This window comes from Scyliorhinus torazame, chromosome 5 (genome assembly GCF_047496885.1).
Source record: "Scyliorhinus torazame isolate Kashiwa2021f chromosome 5, sScyTor2.1, whole genome shotgun sequence".
NCBI lineage: Eukaryota > Metazoa > Chordata > Chondrichthyes > Carcharhiniformes > Scyliorhinidae > Scyliorhinus > Scyliorhinus torazame.
The window spans coordinates 127,525,096-127,547,346 of record NC_092711.1 but is presented as its reverse complement, the minus strand read 5'-3'; the positions used below and the strand labels follow the sequence as shown (position 1 = coordinate 127,547,346).

General features: G+C 46.3%; 1 protein-coding gene and 2 long non-coding RNA genes across 3 annotated transcripts; 2 read left to right on the top strand and 1 right to left on the bottom strand.

Moving 5' to 3' along the window:
* Positions 1 to 322: 322 nt before the first annotated feature.
* On the top strand, positions 323 to 6,669 carry LOC140417904 (uncharacterized). Its single transcript, XM_072501335.1, is given in 5 exon segments — positions 323 to 1,005; positions 1,896 to 2,020; positions 2,502 to 3,389; positions 3,545 to 3,576; positions 5,771 to 6,669. Coding segments are annotated over 3 exon segments (1,701 nt in total). The 5' UTR covers positions 323 to 1,005; positions 1,896 to 2,020; positions 2,502 to 2,607; the 3' UTR covers positions 6,658 to 6,669.
* A 2,330-nt stretch (positions 6,670 to 8,999) lies between these two features.
* On the bottom strand, positions 9,000 to 16,610 carry LOC140421856 (uncharacterized). Its single transcript, XR_011947130.1, has 2 exons — positions 16,419 to 16,610; positions 9,000 to 9,918 (listed from the first exon to the last, which is right to left on the bottom strand). It is a non-coding gene; the product is annotated as an uncharacterized lncRNA (long non-coding RNA).
* Positions 16,611 to 16,726: 116 nt separating this feature from the next.
* Positions 16,727 to 21,563, top strand: LOC140421869 (uncharacterized). Its single transcript, XR_011947143.1, has 2 exons — positions 16,727 to 16,842; positions 21,126 to 21,563. It is a non-coding gene; the product is annotated as an uncharacterized lncRNA (long non-coding RNA).
* Positions 21,564 to 22,251: the final 688 nt, after the last annotated feature.

Sequence of the window (22,251 nt, the reverse complement as noted above, 5' to 3'; positions counted from 1 at the left end):
CCTGGCTCTGGGTCACTGTCCATGCGGAGTTTGCACATTCTCCCCGTGTTTGCGTGGGTTTTGCCCCACAACCCAAAGATGTGCAGGGTAGGCGGATTGGCCACGTAGTCTAAAGTTATTTTTTAAAACATTATTGGACAATCAGCGAGTCAGCCTGAGCCTGTGGCGGCTCTCACCATCTGGAACTGTCACAATGCCCGGGTGATTGACAGCGGCTCCGGATCAATAGGAAGAGGAGGGGAGGGACTGGGGGCTGGTCCTCCAACCAATCGGAGTGAATGAGGGGCGGGACCAGCTGATATTGAAGCTTGCGCAATATCAGTAATGGCGATGGAGAGCGGCTGCTTCTTCTTTGCATCCATAATTTGTAAGAGGCGGTTAACAATATGTAGGGTGCGTGAGATCGCGGGGAAGGTCGGAAACGCTGCGTAAGCACATTGTGTGAGTCATTAAACTCTGAAAAGAGTTTACCAGATCCAGATTGTACTAAACGGGGCTGCAGCCCCTCATTTTCGGCCTGGATTAACGGCCGCCATCTTTATTGGAATGAGTGTGCACCATGGCGCATGCGTGATCGCCATCTTTATCGGGGGCAACGTTTCCATGAGTGGGAGGAGCTTGTTACCCATTGTTCAGAATGCAGACAACCTGTCCATCAAACTGTATCACCCTTTGAGTCCAAATGTCTGAATGATGGGGCGGTGGATTGATGGAAAGAAAGGGAAATACATCCTCCTCTCCTGATCCCAATACCTGATGGTCTCAACATCTGTGGTTCTGTCCACCCATGGCAAAAACTCAAGACCCTGAGTAGACGTCATCCTCAAATGAGGGACTGCTGATGACGACGAGGGGCAAAGTAAAAGCGTGGAGAGGGCAGGACAGTGGTTAGCACTGGGACTACGGCGCTGAGGACCCGGGTTTGAATCTTGGCCCTGGGTCACTGTCCGTGTGGAATTTGCAAATTATCCCTGTGTCTGCGTGGGTTTGACCCTCATGTGCAAGGTAGGTGGATTGACCACGCTAAATTGTCCCTTAATTGGAAAAAGTGAATTGGGTAGTCTAGTTCGTTTAAAAAAATGATTGGACAATCAGCCTGAGCCTGTGGCGGCTCTCACCATCTGGAACTGTCACAATGCCCGGGTGATTGACAGCGGCTCCGGACCAATAGGAAGAGGAGTGGCGGGACTGGAGGACCGACCAAGCGCAGCTGGTCCTCCAACCAATCGGAGTGAATGAAGGGCGGGGCCGGGCTGTGATTAAAGCTGCGCAGTATCAGTAATTGCCCCATAAATTGCCCCTTAATTGGAAATAAATAAATACAAAATAAATAATTGGGTACTCTAAAAAAAAATTTTTAAGTTTAGCAGGGAGCATGAACTGGACGAGGGAGCAGGAGAAGGGAATGTTGTGAATTTTCTATCCCAGACTGACAATCATAGAATCCCGACAGTGCATAAGGAGGCCATTCAGCCCATCAAGTCTGCACAGATCCTCTGAAAGAACACCCTACCTAAGCCCCCGCCCTGTTCCCGTAACCCCACCTAACAAACATATCTTTGGACATGAGGGGCAATTTAACACGGCTAATCTACCTTTGGACTGTGGGAGGAAACTGGAGCAGCCCGAAGAAATCTACGCAAACACGGGCAGATAGTGACCCACACAGACAGTGACCCAAAAGGCCAGAATTGAATCCAGGTCCCTGGTGCTGTGAGGCAGCAGTGTTAATCGCTGTGCCACCGTGCCGCCCCACACAATGGTGGATTTGGGAAACTCCTTTTACAGGAAGTTAGAAAGGGAGAATTTACGCACGACAAACCCAAACCACAAATTTATTTTCTGAATTCCATTTTTGGATTGACATTGATACCTTTTGTAAATTTCATTTTCAGGGTCTTAGAAGAGGATTTACAGACCGGAACCTTGAGCAAACTCTTACATCACAATGTGACAGCTTCACTCGATTCATCAGGAAGTGAACATTATCGTCCTTTAAACGCAAGTGTTTGCGTTTCAGGTCATTACCATTCGCTGTGTTTACACACACTCACTCACACACACACACACACACTCCCTCTCTCTGCCTCTCCCAAATGCTCTCTGTCCACGCACACTGTCTCTCACTCTCTCCCGCACCCTCTCTCTCTCTCGCACCCTCTCTCTCTCGCACCCTCTCTCTCTCACTCGCACCCTCTCTCTCTCGCACCCCTCTCTCTCTCTCTTGCACCCCTCTCTCACTCGCACCCTCACATACGCCCCTTCTCGCACAACTCCCCCTCTCTCACACACACCCCCTCTCTCACACACACTCTCCCTCTCTCCTCCCAAAGAGGTGAACCAGTTGTTTTTTATGACAACCCAGCAGTTTTCGTGGTCACCTTTTCCCAGTGCCTGCCCCACAAATATCCAGATTCATTCAGCTCAATTTCACAACCTGTCTTTGTGTTTTTGTGGGTTCTCTCTCACGCCCTATTTTCTGTTTTGAATCAATTTCGCAGAGTATTAGAAGTGAAGGAACTTCAGTCAGGAAATTCAAACTGAACATCACATCAAGATCGACACTCACCAAAACGTTTGTAACATAAACATCATGGGTGTTTGAAGATGGAAGGAAGATGCACCGTTCACAGTGGGGAGAAACCGTACTCGTGTTCTGTGTGTGGACAAGGCTTCAGTCGATCATCTGGCCTTTCGAAACATAAATGCAGTCACACCGGGGAAAAACCATGGGAATGTGGAGATTGTGGGAAGGGATTCGATTATCCATCCAAGTTGAAAATCCATCAGCGCATTCACACTGGGGAGAGACCGTTCACCTGCTTCGAGTGTGGGAAAGGATTCACACACTCATACCACTTGCAGACACACCAACACATTCATGCTGGGGAGAGGCCATTCACCTGTTCGCAGTGTGGGAAAGGATTTGCTCATTCCTCCAATCTGCTGAGGCACCAGCGAATTCACACTGGGGAGAGACCATTTAAATGTCCAGACTGTGAGAAGTGTTATAAGAGTTCTGGGGAACTGATGTCCCATCAACGTGTTCACACCGAGGAGAGGCCGTTCAGGTGCTTTCACTGTGGGACTGGGTTCAGCCGATCATCTGACCTCTCTGTACATCAGCGAGTTCACACTGGGGAGAGACCATTTAAATGTCCAGACTGTGAGAAGTGTTATAAAAGTTCTGGGGAATTGATATCTCATCACCGTGTTCACACAGATGAGAGGCCGTTCAGGTGCTCTCACTGTGGAAGTGGATTCAGGCGATCATCTGACCTCACTGTACACCAGCGAGTTCACACTGGAGAGAAGCCGTTCACCTGCTCAGAGTGTGGGAGGGGATTCACTCAGTTATCCAACCTGCTGATGCACCAGAAAGTTCACAAGTAACTTCAGTGATTGGGGCTCGCTGTTAATCGCATCCTGGACTGGAACATGTTCATTGGGGTCAGTTGCTGCTGATGTTCATAAACTCTAATCCAGTTACAAGGAATTAAATTCTGAATAAAAATCAAGTCAAATCAATTTGTGTTAAACAAAGTGTGTTGTGTCTTTTTAATATCGCTAACACAAGTTAGTTCCTTTTGAAGGTCTCCTCCATCCTCACCTCCAATAACAAGTGTGAGGCGCTCTCACAGCTTCTTTGTCACTAAGGTTAAGACAATCCGATCAGCTGCCTCTGCTGCTTTCCTCCACTAACCTACCGTACGAAACTGTCTCTAAAGCCCATTTTTGTCCAAGTTCTGAACTTGCATCTTTCTCCATTTTCTCTCCCGTCAGAACTCACCTTGTCCATGAGACCCCCGTTCTGCTCGATTGATAATTCCCATGAACTGCTGACATCCCAACTTTTCCATGTGAGCTGATATTGTGAACAGCTCTCTCTCTCTGCTGGTACGGTCTCTCTCAGGATTGAATCCACTGTCATCATCCATCCTAAAAAAACACTTGTTCCTCCCATCTTTACAAACTACTTCTCCATCTCCAAACTCCCTTTCCTCTCCACAGTCCTTGTACTCGGTTTCCCCCAAGGATCTACCCTCAGTCCCTCCTATTTTCCCATCTACACACTGCCCCTAGGTGACATCATCCAAAAACACCGTGTTCGTTTTCACATGTACACTGACAACACCCAGCTCTACCTCACCACCATCCCTCTCCATTCTTCCACTGTTACTCAATTATCAAACTGCTTATCCCACATCCAGTACTGGATGAAAGGTTTTCCTCCAATTAAAAATTGGGAAGACCAAAGCCATTGTCTTCAGTCACCATTAGAAATTCCGTTCCCTAACTCCCGAGTCCATCCCTCTCCCTGGGAACTGTCTGAGGCCGAAACGCTCTCTCCACAGATTTGGTGTCAGATTTGACCTCAGGAGGACACTGCTGCCTCGTGGCGCCGAGGTCCCGGGTTTGATCTCAGCCTGTGGAGTTTGCACATTCTTCCCGTGTCGGTGTGGGTCTCACCCCTACATACAAATGTGTGCAGAGTAGGTAGATTGGCCACGCTAAATAGCCATCAATTAATTTTATAAAATATTCTATTTCTACATTCTGTCCCTGTCACATTCTGGTTATCATTGTGTCTTGCTACCCTGCATGACTGCCTTGTCCCTTCTCATCAACTTTCCAAATTTCTCCTCACCACAACCCTGTCTCCTCACCCACTAATAGGTTTAAAGCTCTCTCTGCAGCCCTGGTTGTGAGATTCATCCGGGCACTAGTTCCAGCGTGGTTCAAGTGAAGGTCACCCCAATAGTCTGAATACTCTCTTTTGTCACTACTGGTGTCAGTATAATAATAATAATCTTTATTGTCACAAGTAGGCTTACATTAACACTGCAATGAAGTTACTGTGAAAATCCCCTAGTCACCACACTCCGGCGCCTGTTCAGGTACACGGAGAATTCAGAATGTCCAAATTACCTAACAGCACGTCTTTCGGGACTTGGGAGGAAACTGGAGCACCCGGAGGAAACCCACACAAACACGGGCAGAAAGTGCAGACTCTACACAGACGGTGATCCTGGTGCTGTGAAGCTACAGTGCTAACCACTGTGCTACCATGAGTACCCTATGAATCAAACCCCATTTATCCAGGCAATCACTTAAAGTGAACATCTCATTCACTTTATGCTAATTTACTCATGGCTCAGATATTCATTTGGAACACATTTGTGATCGCTTTTTAATTGAGGTCAGGGCTGCCAGTGTGCCTTTAACAAATTCAGTTAAAGAAGCACAATTAAAATGGAAATTTCGTACCCAGAGATTTTCAGGGAATCAAAAGATTTGGGGAGGAGGGCAGGGAGTTGGAGATTAAACCAAGATCAGCCATGATCATAGTGAATGTTGGAGCGGTTCAATGAGGCTTATGGTTTACTCCTATTTTATATGTTCATATAGAGGCCAGAATCCTGTTTAGGCCCAGACCGGGTGGTAGGTTCCCTTCCCTGAGGCCATCACTGAAACAGTTGGGTTTTCATGACAACCCAGCAGTTTTCATGGTCACTTTTTCCCAGTGCCGGCCCCACAAATGACCAGATTCATTTCGCTCAATTTCACAACCTGCCTTTGTGTTTTTATGGGTTCTCTCTCACTCCCTATTTTGTGTTTTAAATCAGTTTCACAGGGTGTTCGAAGGGGAGGATTTGCAGTTGGGAAACTGAAAACAAACATCACATCAGGATCTGAATATCATCGGATTTTTAACATGCAAGAAAATAGCAATGCTGGCAGTGCGGAGAAATGTGGGGTCTGTGAGCAGGGATTCAGATCCCTGTCGGAGCTGGAAGCCCATCAGCCCAGTCACACTGGGGAGACTTCACCTGCCCAGAGTGTGGGAAGGGATTCACCTGGTCATCCAACCTGCTGAGACACCAGCGAGTTCATAGTGGGGAGATGCCATTCACCTGCCCAGAGTGTGGGAAGGGATTCACTCGATCATCAGGGCTGCAACAACACCAGCGGGTTCACACTAGGGAGAGGCCAATCACCTGCTCCAAGTGTGGAAAGGGATTTACTGATTCTTCCACTCTGTTGAAACACCAGCAGGTTCACACGGACGAGAGACCTTTTAAATGTGTAGACTGTGAGAGGTGCTATAAAAGTTCCCTCAACCTAATGCGTCATGAGCGAGCTCACACTGATGAGAGACCGTTCAGGTGCTCGGACTGTGGAACTGGGTTCAGGCAGTCACCTGAACTCATTGTACACCAGCGAATTCACACTGGGGAGAGGCCATTCACCTGCTCCAAGTGTGGAAAGGGATTCAGTGATTCATCCACCCTGCTGAAACACCAGCAGGTTCACACTGAAGTGAGACCATTTCAATGCACTGACTGTGGGAAGTGCTATAAAAGTCCTGTGGACCTGATGCGCCATCAGCTTGTTCTCACTGATGAGAGACCATTCAGATGCTCTCACTGTGGGACAGGGTTCAGATGATCATCTCAACTGACTGTACACCGGCGAATTCACACCACGGAGAGGCCATTCACCTGCTTCGAGTGTGGGAAAGGATTCACTCAGTCATCCACTCTGCAAAGACACCAGCGAGTTCACACTGGGGAGAGACCGTTCACCTGCTTCGTGTGTGGGAAGAGATTCACTCGGTTGTCCATCCTGACAAGTCACCAACGTGTTTGCAAATAATTAGTGATTGTATTTTACTGTTAATCACAGGAATGAACCTTGTTCATAAATGTCGATTTCTACTGATGTTTTATCAAGAAAATTTGTCAGAAGAATCTAAGAAATTGAACTATTTTCTGTGTGTAATATTATCATTTTTTGTAACTGGTGAAGTGTGAGAGTGGTCCTTACAGTGGGAGAAAGAGAAGCTGTGTGAATTTAAACTGAGTTTGATGTGTTAATGAGCCCAGCTAGACTTCAAACCAGATGTTTACTGAAAAAATGTAGTCAGGTTGGGTAGAGAACAGAAACAGATGTGAATGGGTGGTTGTGATTCAAAAGATGCAAGGTGTGAAAGAAAGGTGTCAGGAATGAAGGATGGATAAAGTAAATTCACTTTTTAAATTATGAATGTTAAAGTAAAGAGATTATGTTAATCAATTCTGGGAGAGATTAGTTCGAAAGAAATTGGGTAAAACGATGGCGAGATCAAAGGGAAAGAACGTCGTTAAGGGGATACTGAAATAAAAATTTCTTATTGTCACACGTAGGTTTCAAATGAAGTTACTATAAAAAGCCCCTGAAACCTGGGAAGTTGCTGTTTGAATCTCAGCCCAGAAAGCTGTGTGAAGGATGACAGATTTGAAAAGCCAGTTAACTGCTGGTTAACCTCAGGAGCAAATTGGAGTAAAGGCACAGTTTGGGACACGGTTTCTGCATTTTATAGATCTTAAAATCTATAAGGCGTTGCTGGACAGATTGGGGAAGGTTAGCTCTGAGGTAGTTAAATTAAGATTGTTTGGAACTGTTTAAAGTATTGGGGTGTGTGAAGCCCTTTTATTTATTTTCCTATTCCATCATAAACATTTTGCTTTGTTAAGAAACCATCACAAGTAGTCGGGGACATCATTTCTGGAGTTCACAACCTCTCCTTGTGCTATACAAATTGCAAAGACAAACTGTGAGGACAAATGTCTCAAATTTCCTTTCTGGCCGTGCCCTTAACAGTAAATAAACTCCAGCTCAGTTCTGGGTTAATATTCCAGGTAAAAGTCAAATAAATCAGCATTGCGTGAAACAATGTGCATCAAGTATTTCAAAATATTTCGAACAAAAGTTCTTCCTTCTGAAATGTTGTCCCCCCTCCCCCTGTTCCATCCACCCTCACCTCCGACAACAAGTGTGTGGAGTTCATGGGGTTCCTGTGTCACTGAGATTGAGGCAATCTGATCAGCTGCCTCTGCTGCTTCCCTCCCTTCCACTAACCCACCAGACCAAACTGCATCTAAAGTTCCTCCTCGTCTGAGCCCTGAACTCGGATCTTTCTCCAGTTTCTCTCCAATCTTCTATCTCCCTCTGAGCTTATATTATCCATCAGACCCAACTTCTGTTCCCTCGACTCCATTCGCACAAAACATCCGACCATCCAACCTCTCTATGACAGTTGATAGGTTTCCAGTTCTCTCTCATTTGGTTCTGTCCTTCTCACTTTAATGCAACATCATCACCCATCCTAAACAGAACACTTGACCCCACCATCTTTACAAATTTCGAAGACATCTCCAATCTCCCTTTCCTCTCCACAGTCCTTGTACTCGGCGTCCCCCAGGATCTATCCTCGGCCCCTCCTACTTCCCATCTACAAGCTGCCACGAGGTGACATCAGCCCAAAGCACCGTGTTAGTTTTCACATGGACACTGACAACATCCAGCTCTACCTCACCACCATTCCTCTCCATTCCTCCACTGTTACTAAATTATCAAACTGCTTATCCCACATCCAGTACTGGATGAAAGGTTTTCCTCCAATTAAAAATTGGGAAGACCAAAGCCATTGTCTTCAGTCACCATTACAAATTCCGTTCCCTAACTCCCGAGTCCATCCCTCTCCCTGGGAATGTCTGAGGCTGAACCACACTCTGTACAATCTCCATGTCAGATTTGACCCCAAGATGAGTTTCTGACCCCATATCCACACCATCACTAATACCAGATGTTTCAATCTCCATAATGTGACCTGTGTCCATCCCCACCCCAGCTCATTTGCTGCTCTTATTTTGTGTAACTACCTTTGATGTGGCACCTTGGGAAATACCTTCTGGAAATGCAGATAAAGCACATCTACAGGTTCCCCTTTATTGACATCCCTTGTTACTTCCTCAGAGAACCTTGATAAATTAGTCAATCACGATTGATTCCCTGAACCCCATTTTCAAACACTGTCAAAAGAAAAATCAAATCTCCTCTGCCCCCTTTGCCAATTACCTTAGAGGGATCACTTTCTGTTAAAGAGCTTGTCAACCCCTCTCACCCACTTTCCCGAAAGTGAATAAATTTAATCAGTAAAGTCCAACAAATTCAAATATTTTCCTGTTAAAAGTTTATTGATGAAACAGAAACATGGCTAAAAAAAAAACCCAGAAAATTACTTGAGGATCAAAGACAACCAGAGTATCAGGACGTTCACAATGTTCTGGGTCCCAAATGGTTCCCCTTCGGCTTCTCTGTACCCTGTTCTCGTGACTCCCTGCTTTGGACACGGGGGCACTGGACCCTGGGGGTCGCATCAGTCAGCCGCGGTCACCTTCCCCTGATTGGTTGGAGGTGCAGTTCTCAGTCAGTCTTCCAGCACCTTCCTGTCTCTATTATGAAAAATTAAATGAAAATCGCTTATTGTCACAAGTAGGCTTCAAATGAAGTTACTGTGAAAAGCCCCTAGTTGCCACATTCCGGCACCTGTTCGGGGAGGCTGGTACGGGAATTGAACCATGCTGCTGGCCTGCCTTGGTCTGCTTTAAAAGCCATCTCTTTAGCCCTGTGCTAAATCAGCCCCTATTAGCGACGCCGATGGCAGTTTCCCACCTGGGGAACAAGCCCCGTTATTCTCAGCTAAATTCTGCCCTCAGCTCCATCACCTGGCTGTCATTGACACGAGCAATAGAGACAGAAAGGTGCGCGAGGCTCAAATAGGAAGACAAAACTTGTGGATTAGGATCTTCGTAAAGGTCAGCAACTTCTTCGAAAAAATCAAATTCCCAGTCAACAAATTAAAGGATCACATGACGGGTCTTTTAATACAACAAACAAACAAACTAGAAGCTACTTTAACTCGGAAACCTACACATTAAACTATAAACTAGAACTTTGCCCTTTTACATAACCTACAATCACACTCCAAGATTATAGTTACTCTGTCCTGGAGGTTGAAATTTAATTGTCTCAGAACCTGTCCAAAGTGATGATTCATTCCCGAGGATTTACTTCCGTTCTTCAACCAAGGCACTGAGGGAAAAAAGGGGAGAATAGAATAGAATGTGAACTGGCAAAATACATAAAAATGGACTGTAAAAGCTTCTGTGGCTACGTAAAAAGGAAACATTTTGCTCAGACAAAAGGTTTGTCCGCTCCAGATAGAGTCAGGAGAATTTAGCATGAGGAATAGAGATCTCTACAGGCACCTCGTTCAACACTCTGGGATGTGGATCATCAGCTTTTGGGGATTTATTCACTTTCAACCCCATTAATTTCTCCAGTGCTACTTTTTCACCAATACTAATCTCTGCCAGTCCCTTGGTTCTCTGGTGTTTTGGGGACAATTTCTGTATCTTCCTCTGTGAAGACAGACACACATTGTTTAGTTTATCTGCCATTTCCTTACTCCCCATTATAAACTCTCCTGTCTCTGCCTGGAATGGACCAACATTGGTCTTTCCTAATCTTTTCCTTTTCACATTCCTGTGGAAGTTTTTCCAGTCGGTTTTTATGTTTCTCGCCATCAGTTTCTTGGTCCTTCTTTGCTGAATTCTAATGGATCTCATGGAATCTTTAACTTTTCTTGTTAGCCACGGTTACATCACTTTTCCTCTTGGATTTTTGTTCCTTAAAGGAATCTATATTTGTTGTATATATGTGAAATGAAAGTCGCAAAAGTCCCAGAGGACCATAGGCTGCTCTCCCCTTTGACAGAGAGAGAGCTGACTGGAGGTGATTTAACCCGAGGGTCAGCACACTTGAATTAATATTTGTTATCATGTCCCTGGAAGACTTCAGGGTTCGGTCTGGTAGGATTATGCCGGAAAAAGTGAAGAAATCATTGATAAAACAGCGCAGGTGGATTCAGCGGAAATGGAGCCTCCTTTTCAACATGGCGGCCTGACCTTCAGGAGGTGTCTCGACTCTGCGCTCTCCGGGGCTCTCTCAAGGGGCAGCAAAAATGATGACTGCCGACATTATCCGTGTTACTGACCAGAGGCGGAGTGTGCTGACTCAATATCTGTGAGCTCATTAGGCCCAGCTAAAAAACACCATGAAGAGGCTCGATGATCCGGAGGAGAGAACCCTGAACATTCAGCAAGATGCCTCCTCGACGGAGGCAAGAATTCAATCCTTTGAAAACCAGCCAAGTGGGTGGCAGAGGTCCTGGAGGACCGAGGGTAGAGAAAGAACATCCGAGTCGTTGGTCTGTCAGAAGGTGTGGAGGGCAAGGCTCCCGTTAGGTTCTTCGAGGAGCGGCTGCCACGTTTTCTCAAGCTGGATGTGAAGCCGGAGTGTTTCAAATTAGAAAGGGTGCATTGTATCCTGTCTCTGAGGCTAAGAGGATAGTTTTCTTCCCAGGCCTGTAATCATTCACTTCCACAACTTGAAAGATCGCCAGAAGGTCCTGGAGACGGGTACGGTGAGGTGGCGTCTGGCTCCAGGAGGGAGTGAGGATTCAAGACTTTTCGACAGCAACACAAACGAAGCGTCGCGACTTTGATGAAGTTCAAAGGCAGGTCAAGCCTGTGGGGAGTGAATTTCGTCAGGCTTTATCCTGCAACCCGAAAAATGGCATCCAACAACTCCGTCAAGTCTTTCAATAATCCAACTATTGCCTTGACCTTCATTAAATCCATGAAGAGCCAGGATCTGGAGGGATGGTTTGCAGCTCGGACTAACTCAGGTTCTAATCCGGACTTTTTCCCTGTCATGGTATTGTCTGAATTTCAGAATCACAGAAATACACATAGGGACAGGAGTAGGCCATTAAGCCCCTCGAGTCTGTCCTGCCATTTAGTGAGATCATGGCTGATCTATGACCTAACTTCATATCCGTTAATATCTTCGCTGAACAAAACTCTACCTCAGACTTAAACTTATGTTGGATGATCAGCCATGACCGTGATGAATGGTGGAGCAGGCTCGAAGGGCCAAAAGGCCTCCTCCTGCTCCTATCTTCTATGTATCTATGTTAACAACTGATCCAGCTTCACCTGCTGTTTGTGGGAGAGAGTGCCAAACCTCTCCCATCCTGTGTGTGAAGTTCTTCCCAACATCTCTCCTGAACGGTCTACCCCTGATTTTTAGACAATGATCCCTAGTTTTAGAATCTCCAACCAGTGGAAATAGTTTATCTTTATCGACCCTATCTTTCCCTGTTAATATCTTAAGAGATATTTAACCTTCTAAATTCTTGCAAAAAACAGGCCGATCTCTCCTGGTAATTTAACCCCTGTAATCCAGGTATTGTGGGGTATTGTTTTATTGAACCTGTGTTGCATTCCCTCCAAGTGTAAAATATCCTTCCAACGGTGTGGTGCCCAGAACTGTTTACAGCCCCCAAGTGGGGTCTTCCCAGGGTTTTGTATAACTGCAGCATAACTTGTCCAATCTCCAATCCTCCAGATATAAATGCCAGCATTTCATTAGCCTTTTTGATTAATTTCTGCACTTGTTTGTGGCATTTTAAGGATCTGAAGAGGTAGAATTCCGAACAGACTTCAGAAGATACAAAATGGATGCCGCCTGATATAAAATGGACTCTGTTTAAAGACATTAAATGTGCTGACTTACGCACAAGACATTTGGACAACAAACTGACCTTTGAGTTATAAGCTATTATCACACTTCTCCGTTGTTCAACTGCTATCATACAAAGAGTTCCAACCACAAACCGTGATGAAGGCAAATGTTCAGCAAAAAGGCAACTGCCCGTACCTGATGTTGCAACCGCAGTGTCTGTTAAAGTATCTGCTAAGTAAATTCGCAGAAGTTGGCCTCGATTTCTTGCTGTTTCTTATTGCAAAATGACTAACGCTTGTGCCAAACGAACTGACTCATGATCATATGATCAACTGTCAACTTTGTTTACTCATGTGTATAAAGGCTAAGTCCCAAACACAATCGAGGAGAAGTCGGCGACTCCCTGTCTGAGGGTATAGGGCTTCTCCCAGAGCTCTGTCATTTAATAAAGCATTTCTCTCACTGAATAGTCTACAGTCTAGTTTCTGCGGGTTATTTTTCCCACAACAGATCTATGCACCTGAACCCCCCAGTCTCTTCGACATCCACTGATCCGAACCTCTTTCCATTTAGAAAGTACTCCGTTCCATTCGTTTTTGGTCCAAAATGTATAACCTCACACTTGCTTACATTGAATTTCATTTGCCATAAATTTGCCCATTCACCGAGTCTGTCAATATCTTCTTGCAATTCTATGCCATCATCTAGGCTGTCTGCGATGCCACCGAACTTGAATGTTTTGACGTGCCAGGTGTTCATCCAGGTACTGTTTTAAAAATGTGAGGCAACCCGCTTCTACCACCTTGACAGGCAGTGCATTCCAAACCATCACCACCCTCTGGGTAAAAAGGCTTTTAACTCTGAACCCCCCGAAACCTTCTGCCCTTCACCATGAGCTCATCTCCCCTTCTGACTGACCTTCAACAGAGGGGAACAGCTGCTCCCTATCCACCCTGCCCAAGCCCCTAATAATCTTGTACAGCCCGAATAATCTTGTACACCTCCATCAGATTTCCCTCCCCCCCACCCCCAATCTTCTCAGCTCCAATGGAAACAACCCAAGCCTAAAGGATAATCCAGAAAATTACAAGTCAGTGGTAGGGAAATTATTGGAGAGAATTCTTCGAGACAGGATTTGTTCCCATTTGGAAGCAAGTGGATGTATTCGCGAGAGGCAGCATGGTTTGTGAAGGGGAGGTCTTGTGTCACTAACTTGATCGGGTTTTTCAAGGAAGTGACGAAGATGATTGATGAAGATCGGGCAGTGGATGTTGTCTACATGGACTTCAGTGAGGCCTTTGACAAGGTCCATAATGGCAGACTGGGAGAGAAGGTGAAGTTGTACAGGATCAGAGGTGAGCTGGCAAGATGGATACAGGACTGGCTCGGTCATAGAAGACAGAGGGTAGCAGTGGAAGGGTGCTTTTCTAAATGGATGGTTGTAATTTGTGGTGTTCTGCAGGGATCAGTGCTGGGACCTTTGCTGTTTGTAGCATATATAAATTATTTGGAGCAAAATGGAACCGGTCTGATTAGTAAGTTTCCGGATCACACAATTGTTGATGGGATTGCGGATAGCGATGAGGACTGTCAGAGGATACTGCAGGATATAGATCGGTTGGAGACTTGGGCGGAGAGATGGCAGATTGAGTTTAAACCAGACAATGTGAGGTAATGCATTTTGAAAGGGCTAATACAGGTGGAAATATACAACAAATGGCAGAACCCTTTTGAGTATTGACAGGCAGAGATCTGGGTGTACAGGTCCACAGGCCACTGAAAGTGACAACACAGGTGGAGAAGGTAGTCAAGAAGCCATACGGCATGCTTGCCTTCATCGGCCAAGGCATTGAGTATAAAAATTGGCAAGTCATGTAGCAGCTGCATAGAACCTTAGCTAGGCCACACTTGGAATATGGTGTTCAATTCTGGTCGCCACACATACTTCCAGAAGGATGTGGAGGCTTTGGAGAGGGTACAGAAGAGGTTTACCAGGATGTTGTCTATTATGGAGGGCATTAACTATGAGGATGGGTTGGATAAACTCGGTTTGTTCTCACTGGAACGACAGAGGTTGAGGGGCGACCTGATAGATATCTACAAAATTATATGGGGCATAGACAGAGTGGATAGTCAGAAGCTTTTTCCCAGGGGTGGAAGAGTCAATTACTAGGAAACAGAGGTTTAAGTTGCGAGGGGCAAAGTTTAGAGGAGATGGGCAAGGGAAGCTTTTTGACACAGAGGGTAGTGGGTGCCTGGAACTCACTGCCGGAGGTGGTGGTGGAAGCAGGGACGGTAGTGACATGTAAGGGGCATCTTGATAAATACATGAATAGGATGGGAATAAAGTAATATGGACCTCGGAAGAGTAGAAGGTTTTAAGTTAGATGGGCAGCATGGCCAGCACAGGCTTGGGAAGGCCGAAGGGCCTGTTCCTGTGCTGTACATTTCTTTGTTTGTTCTATACAATGACTCTTCATAACTCAAATGTTCCATCCCAGGCAACATCCTGGTGAATCTCCTCTGCACCACCAGTTCAATCATATCCTTCCTCTAATGTGGTGACCAGAACTGCTCACAGTAATGCCCCATATGTCATTTTCACCACCCCATTAAACTGCCCTTCCGCGTTCACAGATCTTTGGAAAACACATCAAGGTCCCTTTGTTCTTCAGAACATCCCAGTGTCACGCTGTTCATTGAATACTTTGTTGTCACATTATCTCTTCCAAAATGTGTCACCTCAAACTTTTTAGGGTTAAATTTAATTTGCCACTTATCCGCCCATTTGACCAACCCATCAATATCTTCCTGTAACCCAAGACACTCGACCTCACTGTGAACCACCCGGCCAATCTTTGTGTCATCCACAAAGCACTGATCCTACCCCCCCATAGTCGTCCATGTTGTTTATATAAATGCTGAATAATAGGGGACCCAGCACAGATCCCTGTGGTTTGCCACTGGTCACTGGCTTCCAGTCACTAAAGCAGTCGTCACCCTCTGTCTCCTACATCAAAGTCAATTTTGAATCCACCTGATCAATTTCAAGTCTCTCATGTGGGATCTTGACAAAGACTTTGCTGAAATCCATGTAAACTACATCAACTGCACTACCCCCATCGACATACCTGGTCACATGCTCAAAAATGTCAATCAAATTTGTTAGGCATGACCTCTCGCTGGCAAAGTCATGCTGACTATTCCTCTCCAAGTGGAGATAGAGTCCATCAGAATTTTCTCCAATAGTTTCCCTACCAGTGACGTGAGACTCACTGGTCTGCAGTTCCCTGGCTTATCTCTACAACCTTTCTTAAACAGTGGGACCACATTAGCTGTTCTCGAGTCCCCTGGAAACTCCCCCCTTGGCCAGAGAGGTATTAAAACTTTGGGTCAGAGCCCCTGCAATCTCCTCCCTCACCTCCCACGGTATCCTAGGAAACAATTCATCCAGACCCAGTAATCTAATAATTTTATGGGTGGCACGGTAGCAGAGTGGTTAGCACTGCTGTTTCACAGCTGCAAGGACCTGGGTTCGATTCCCAGCTTAGTTCACTGTCTGTGCGGAGTCTGCACGTTCTCCCCGTGTCTGCGTGGGTTTCTTCCGGCTGTGCCGGTTTCCTCCCACAAGTCCCGAAAGACGAGCTTGTTCGCGAATTGGACATTCTGAATTCTCCCTGAGTACCCGAACAGGCGCCGGAGTGTGGCGACTACGGGAGTTTCACAATAACTGGCAGTGTTTATGTAAGCCTACTTGTGACAATAATAAAGATTATTATGAATGGGCCGAAGGGCCTCTTTCCGTGCTGTAAAACTCTCTGACTCTAAAGATAGAGGTGGTAGAGGGAGGGAGGGAATGAATTTATAGAGAAACTGCCAAAGCCACAACATTCACCAGCTCTGGGGACACACCTTAGCTCCCTTTCCAATCTGAAAGCAGCCTGAGCTGGATTTACATTCCCCTTAATTGATCATTGCTGGGTGATAATCCTGTACTTCCTCACCTCACACCACTGTGACAGCACCTTCACTACACAGACTGCAGCAACTGACCAAACATCACCTTCCCAGTTATTCCTGAAGGCACCGCCTTCCCAACCTGGCCCCTTGCCTGAGGTGCGGTGATCCTCAGGTCACATCACCGCCGGTCAGCTCTCTCCCGGGACCAGGCCCTGGTTCACAGCCGCCATCTTGGGGAGGCAGAGCGCATGCGCTGGCGTCTTGGTGACGCAACAGCTAGTGGGCGGGGCCTGAAGGTTTCTGATCCCAGCCTGGTCCTAGTGCCGCTCTCAAAATTTGAAGTCACCAGGTTTTAAAAAGTTTCACCCACGCCTGGGCTGAAGCTGATGTTTGTAGTCTGGAGGTCCCGTGGATCGTGTAAACATTCAGTGTGAGAGGCTGCAGCCTCTATATAGCTACCTGAAGAGGGTGAGACAGCGTTTGATTACAATTCGTGGTCCTTTCCAGTCCATTATCAGGATGTTTGTGTGATATTTTCTTACCCTCTGGATGATCTTTCTTTATTTAAAATACATTTCAGCAGCAGGCTTACTAGTAATTTTTAAAGGAACAAAGGTTATTTATTATCACACTATTTCCCTGGATGTTTGAACATCTCAGTCTCTCGTCCCTTTCACACTCACTGACACATACACAGAAATTAGGTACAGAGCAAGTTGAAGCTGTAATGATGAAAATGGAATGTAGACTGTAATCTTTATATCACTGCAGGCCTGTTGTCTTCTTGTTGAGCTGATCCTTTAGTTGGAGTGAAGGGTTCTTAGAAACAGATAATTCTCATGAGGCTCTGAAACTTCTTGTAGATGAATAGCCAGGAGGTTGGTTCTCAGGTGGACTTGGAAGCTGGAATAAGTTCAGTCCTGTGGCTGCACTGGGAGACATTCAGCTCTGCTGGTTCAGCTGGTTCCTGGTGCTTCAGATGCATCTCACACACACATTATTATACTGCATCCCTGACAATTAACTGCAGCGTTAAAACTCTATACAATTAACTGCAGGGTTAAACCCCGATACAATAGCAGTTTATGATGCTCACTCACACTTATCTCTGCCTCAATTCGAGCTCATTCTCCTGTGTTCAATATGACACTTGGAGACCAACAGTCCAGAGATTTCATATTCCTCAAATGCTGGTCCATCCTGACACAACGAGACATTTAAACTTCACAGGTGGCTGCAACGTTTCCTTATTCAGATCCGTGTTTAACTAAATATTGGTCACAGAATCGAATATTACCCACAGTTTAATGTCCATAATAACATGTTAGCAGCACGGTAGCCTTGTGGATAGCACAATTGCTTCACAGCTCCAGGGTCCCAGGTTCGATTCTGGCTTGGGTCACTGTCTGTGCGGAGTCTGCACATCCTCCCCGTGTGTGCGTGGGTTTCCACCGGGTGCTCCGGTTTCCCCCCACAGTCCAAAGATGTGCAGGTTAGGTGGATTGGCCATGATAAATTGCCCTTAGTGTCCAAAATTGCCCTTAGTGTTGGGTGGGGTTACTGGGTTATGGGGATAGGGTGGCGGTGTTGACCTTGGGTAGGGTGCTCTTTCCAAGAGCCGGTGCAGACTCAATGGGCTGAATGGCCTCCTTCTGCACTGTAAATTCTGTTAAGTTGCAGCCATCTTGGCAGAGTTTGTGGATCTTACAGTCTATAACATCTAGTATCCTTGTGGTGAGCGTGACATCTTGAATCTACTCTTAGGTCTGGATAAAACAGTGCATTGTAGCTGGGTGGGATGGGCGGCACGGTAGCACAGTGTATAGCACTGTTGCTTCACAGCTCCAGGGTCCCAGGTTCGAATCCCAGCTGGGTCACTGTCTGTGTGGAGTCTGCATGTTCTTCCCGTATCTGTGTGGGTTTTACTCTGGGTGCTCCGGTTTCTCCTGCAAGTCCCAAAACGTGCTGTTTGGTAATATGGACATTCTGAATTCTCCCTCTGTGTACCCAAACAAGCACCGGAATGTAGCGTCTAGGGGGTTTTCACAGTAACCTGCACTGTTTTTTTTAAATTTTGTAAATATTTTTTTAATTCTCCTTTTTCACATTTTCTCCCAAATTTACACCCACCAACAAAAAAACAATAATCAGAAACAAATATGTCAATCCCCGTGTCAATAACAACGATCCCATCCTCCCACCAAACCCCAAACATTAGCCCGCATGTTCACACAAACAAATGACAAAAAGGAATTAGGGATCACCCATACTCACCATTAGCACACACAGCGCCCTCCCCCCAACCCTCCCACCCACCCGCCCCAACTAATGTTCGATGTTATCTAGTTCTTGAAAGTGCATAATGAATAATACCCATGAATAGTAGAACCCCTCCATTCTTCCCCTCACTTCAAACTTAACCTTCTCAAGAGTCAAGAATTCCAACAGGCCCCCCCGCCATGCCAGGGCACAGGGTAGAGAGGTTGCTCTCCAACCTATCAGGATCCGCCTTCGGGTGATCAACGAGGCAAAGGCTACAACATCTGCCTTTGCACGTGTTTCCAACCCTGGCTGGTCCGACACCCCGAATAGCGTCCAGTTTCACGTGCACAACTTCAGAAATTATCCTAAAAATCAACATACGAACGTGAGTAGTGACCCCCCCCCGCAATGTTCACACACATCTTCTACTCCTTCAAAGAATCGGCTCATCCTCGCCCTCGTGAGGTGTGCTCTGCATACCACCTTCAGCTGTACCAGCCCCAAACTTGCGCACGAGGTGGAGGCATTCACTCTCCGGAGCACCTCACACCAGAACCCCTCTATATCCTCCCCCAACTCTTCCTCCCACTTTGCTTTGATCCCTTCCAGTGGTGCCTTCTCCTCTTCCAAGATAGCTCTATAAACCGCCGACACTACCCCCTTCTCCAGTCCCCCTGTCGTCAGCACCTCCTCCAGCAATGTAGAGACCTGCTCCACCCGGAAGCTCTGTATCTCCTTTCTGGCAAAATCCCGAACCTGCATGTATCTAAACATTTCCCCCTGCTCCAGCCCATACTTCGCTTCCAGCTCCTTCAAACTTGCAAACCGACCCCTAAGAAACAAATCTTTTGGTGTCTTAATCCCCTTCTCCTCCCATTTCCTAAAATTTCCATCCCACTTCCCTCGCTCAAATCTGTGGTTCCCCCTAATCGGCAATTCCCTTGACCCTGCCCCCAACCCGAAGTGTTGGCGAAACTGCCTCCAAATTCTCAATGAAGCTATTATTACCGGACTCCCTGAGTGTTTCATCGGGAGCGGCACTGTTGCTAGTGCTTTCAATCCCATCCCCCTGCACAAACTGTCCTCCATTCGTCCATTCTGACCTACTGGGAATAAACCCCTCTTACCCAGTTCCGCACCTTCTCCACATTCGTTGCCCAGTAGTAATACATCAAGTTCGGAAGACCCAAACCCCCTGCCTGCCTTCCCCTCTGTAGCAGCACCTTTCTAACTCTGGTCACCTTCCCTCCCCATATGAACAAAGTAATCCTTCCCTCAATCTCTCTGAAAAAAGCTTTTGGCAGGAAAATCGGCAGGCATTGAAAAATAAACAGAAATACCACAAGGGAAAACAACCACCCAGCGTCTACCCTAAGAAGCTCCCTGATTGGGCCGCCTCCATTCCTCTAAACTCCAATAAGTACAGCCCAGCCTACTTAAACTCTCCTCATAAGAAGATTCCTCCATACTCGGGATCAACCTCGTGATCCTTCTCTGGACTGCCTTCAAAACCAATCTGTCTTCCTTAGATAAGGGCACCAAAACTATTCAAAGTATACCAGGTGTAGACTAACTAATGCCTTGTATAGTTTTCGCTAGACTTCCCCATGTTTATATTCTAGTCCCTTTGAAATAAATGTCAACATTCAATTTGTCTCCACATTACCTGCAGAACTTGCTTTGTGTGGTTTCTGCGCGAGGACCCCCAATTCCCCCGTTACTTCAGCTTTCTCCAGTCTTTCTCCATCTAAGTAATATTCCGTTATGTTCCTCCTCCTAGTAAAGTGTCTAACCTCACATTTTCCAACATTATGTTCCATCTGCCAAGTTTTTACTCAGTTACTTACGCTGTCTCTGTCCCTCCATAGATTTTCTGTCATCCTCACCACTTGCCTTTCTATTTTTGTATCTGCAGCCATGGCAATAGTACATTCACTTATTAAACAGAGGTTTGAAATTCATGTATACAACATCTACTGGTCCCCCTCTCTCCAGCCTTCTCGTTATCCTCTCAAAGAATTGCAATAAATTTGTCAGGCATGATTTACCCTTCATGAAGCCGGGCAGACCCAGCTTGATTACACTCTGTATGCTTAAATGCTCAGCTATTGTTGTCCCTGGCCTATAGTTACCTGTTTTTGACTCCCTCCCTTTGAATAAGGGTGTTACATTGGCAGTTTTCCAATCCTCTTGGGGTAAGGTGGGAGGAGTCTGGTGTGGAGCTTATACACCAGCACAGAACAGGCGGGCCGAATGGCCTGTTTCCCTGCTGTACACTTTCTGAAACTTTCGAATCCAATATCCGTAAATTCTCAGGGGAAAGGATTGTGTCCACCTCTGCTCGGAGCTGGGGAACCGGACAGATCCCAAAGTGGGAAATGGAAACCTTTAAAATCCAACACAAAACACATTTCTCTCACATCTAACCCGCGGTTCAACTGTCTCCGGAATTCCCCATTTTATTGACATTTATTGTACATTTTCTGCAGATCCCAATCCGCGGGAACCGTCCGTCTCTGTCCTCCTGCCCTCGGCTGAAGACGTCTCCGCTCAGAGATTCGTCTCCCTCAGCTGCTTAGTGAGAGGTTTCTCCCCCCGAGAGATCTTCGTCAAGTGGACCGTCAATGACAAGCCGGTGAATCCCGGGAACTACAAGAACACCGAGGTGATGGCGGAGAACGGCAATAGCTCCTTCTTCATGTACAGCCTGTTATCCATTGCAGCGGAGGAGTGGGCCAGCGGCGCTTCTTACTCCTGTGTGGTGGGACATGAAGCCACCCCCTTGAAGATCATCAACAGAACGGTTGATAAATCCAGCGGTAAACCCAGTCTTGTGAACATTTCCCTCGCTCTGATGGACACCGTTAATTCATGTCAATGAGAATCTATCTATTGCATTTCGAACTAAAATAAAAATAATAAAGGTTCTTTCCTCCAATTGTGATTTAAATATACAGCCGCTTAATTAATGGAGCTTCCACTTTGCTGATTTTAGATCTGTTCAATGAGACCCGGATTTCTACAGGTCTGGTCCCCAAGTCTGATACAACCACTGCTCCCAGCTCAGATACACCCTGGGTCAGAGACAGAGTAAAACTCATCCATTACAGGATTCAGCAAAATATCTTCATTGACTTTCCTCCAGCTGAGGAGAAATCGGATAATTCCCCATTTCAGACAAAGAAACCCATCACATTTAGATCTCGGTGTTCCTGCTTCTACCATTGTCCATCTCTTTAAAATTAATGTCAGCTTTAAGTTGCTGCATCACACCCACCGGGAACTGAATTGAGGGTCACACAGAAACATGGACCAATCATCCCCCGTCAAAGAGAGGGGAAAGTGAAATTGTTAATCCACTGTTCCCCACTTCACCAACAGAGAGAGGGAGGGGCTTTAGTTATTTCACTCCCCCCCCCCCCCCACATCCCCAACAAAGAGAGGGGGGGCTTCAGTTAATCCTCTGTACCTCCACTTCCCCAATAGAGGGAGGGAAAGGGGCTTTAGTTATTTCACTATACCCCCCTTCCCCGACAGAGAGAGTGGGAGGGGCTTTAGTTAATCCACTGTACCCCCACTTCACCAATAGAGAGAGGGGGAGGGGAATAAGTCAAT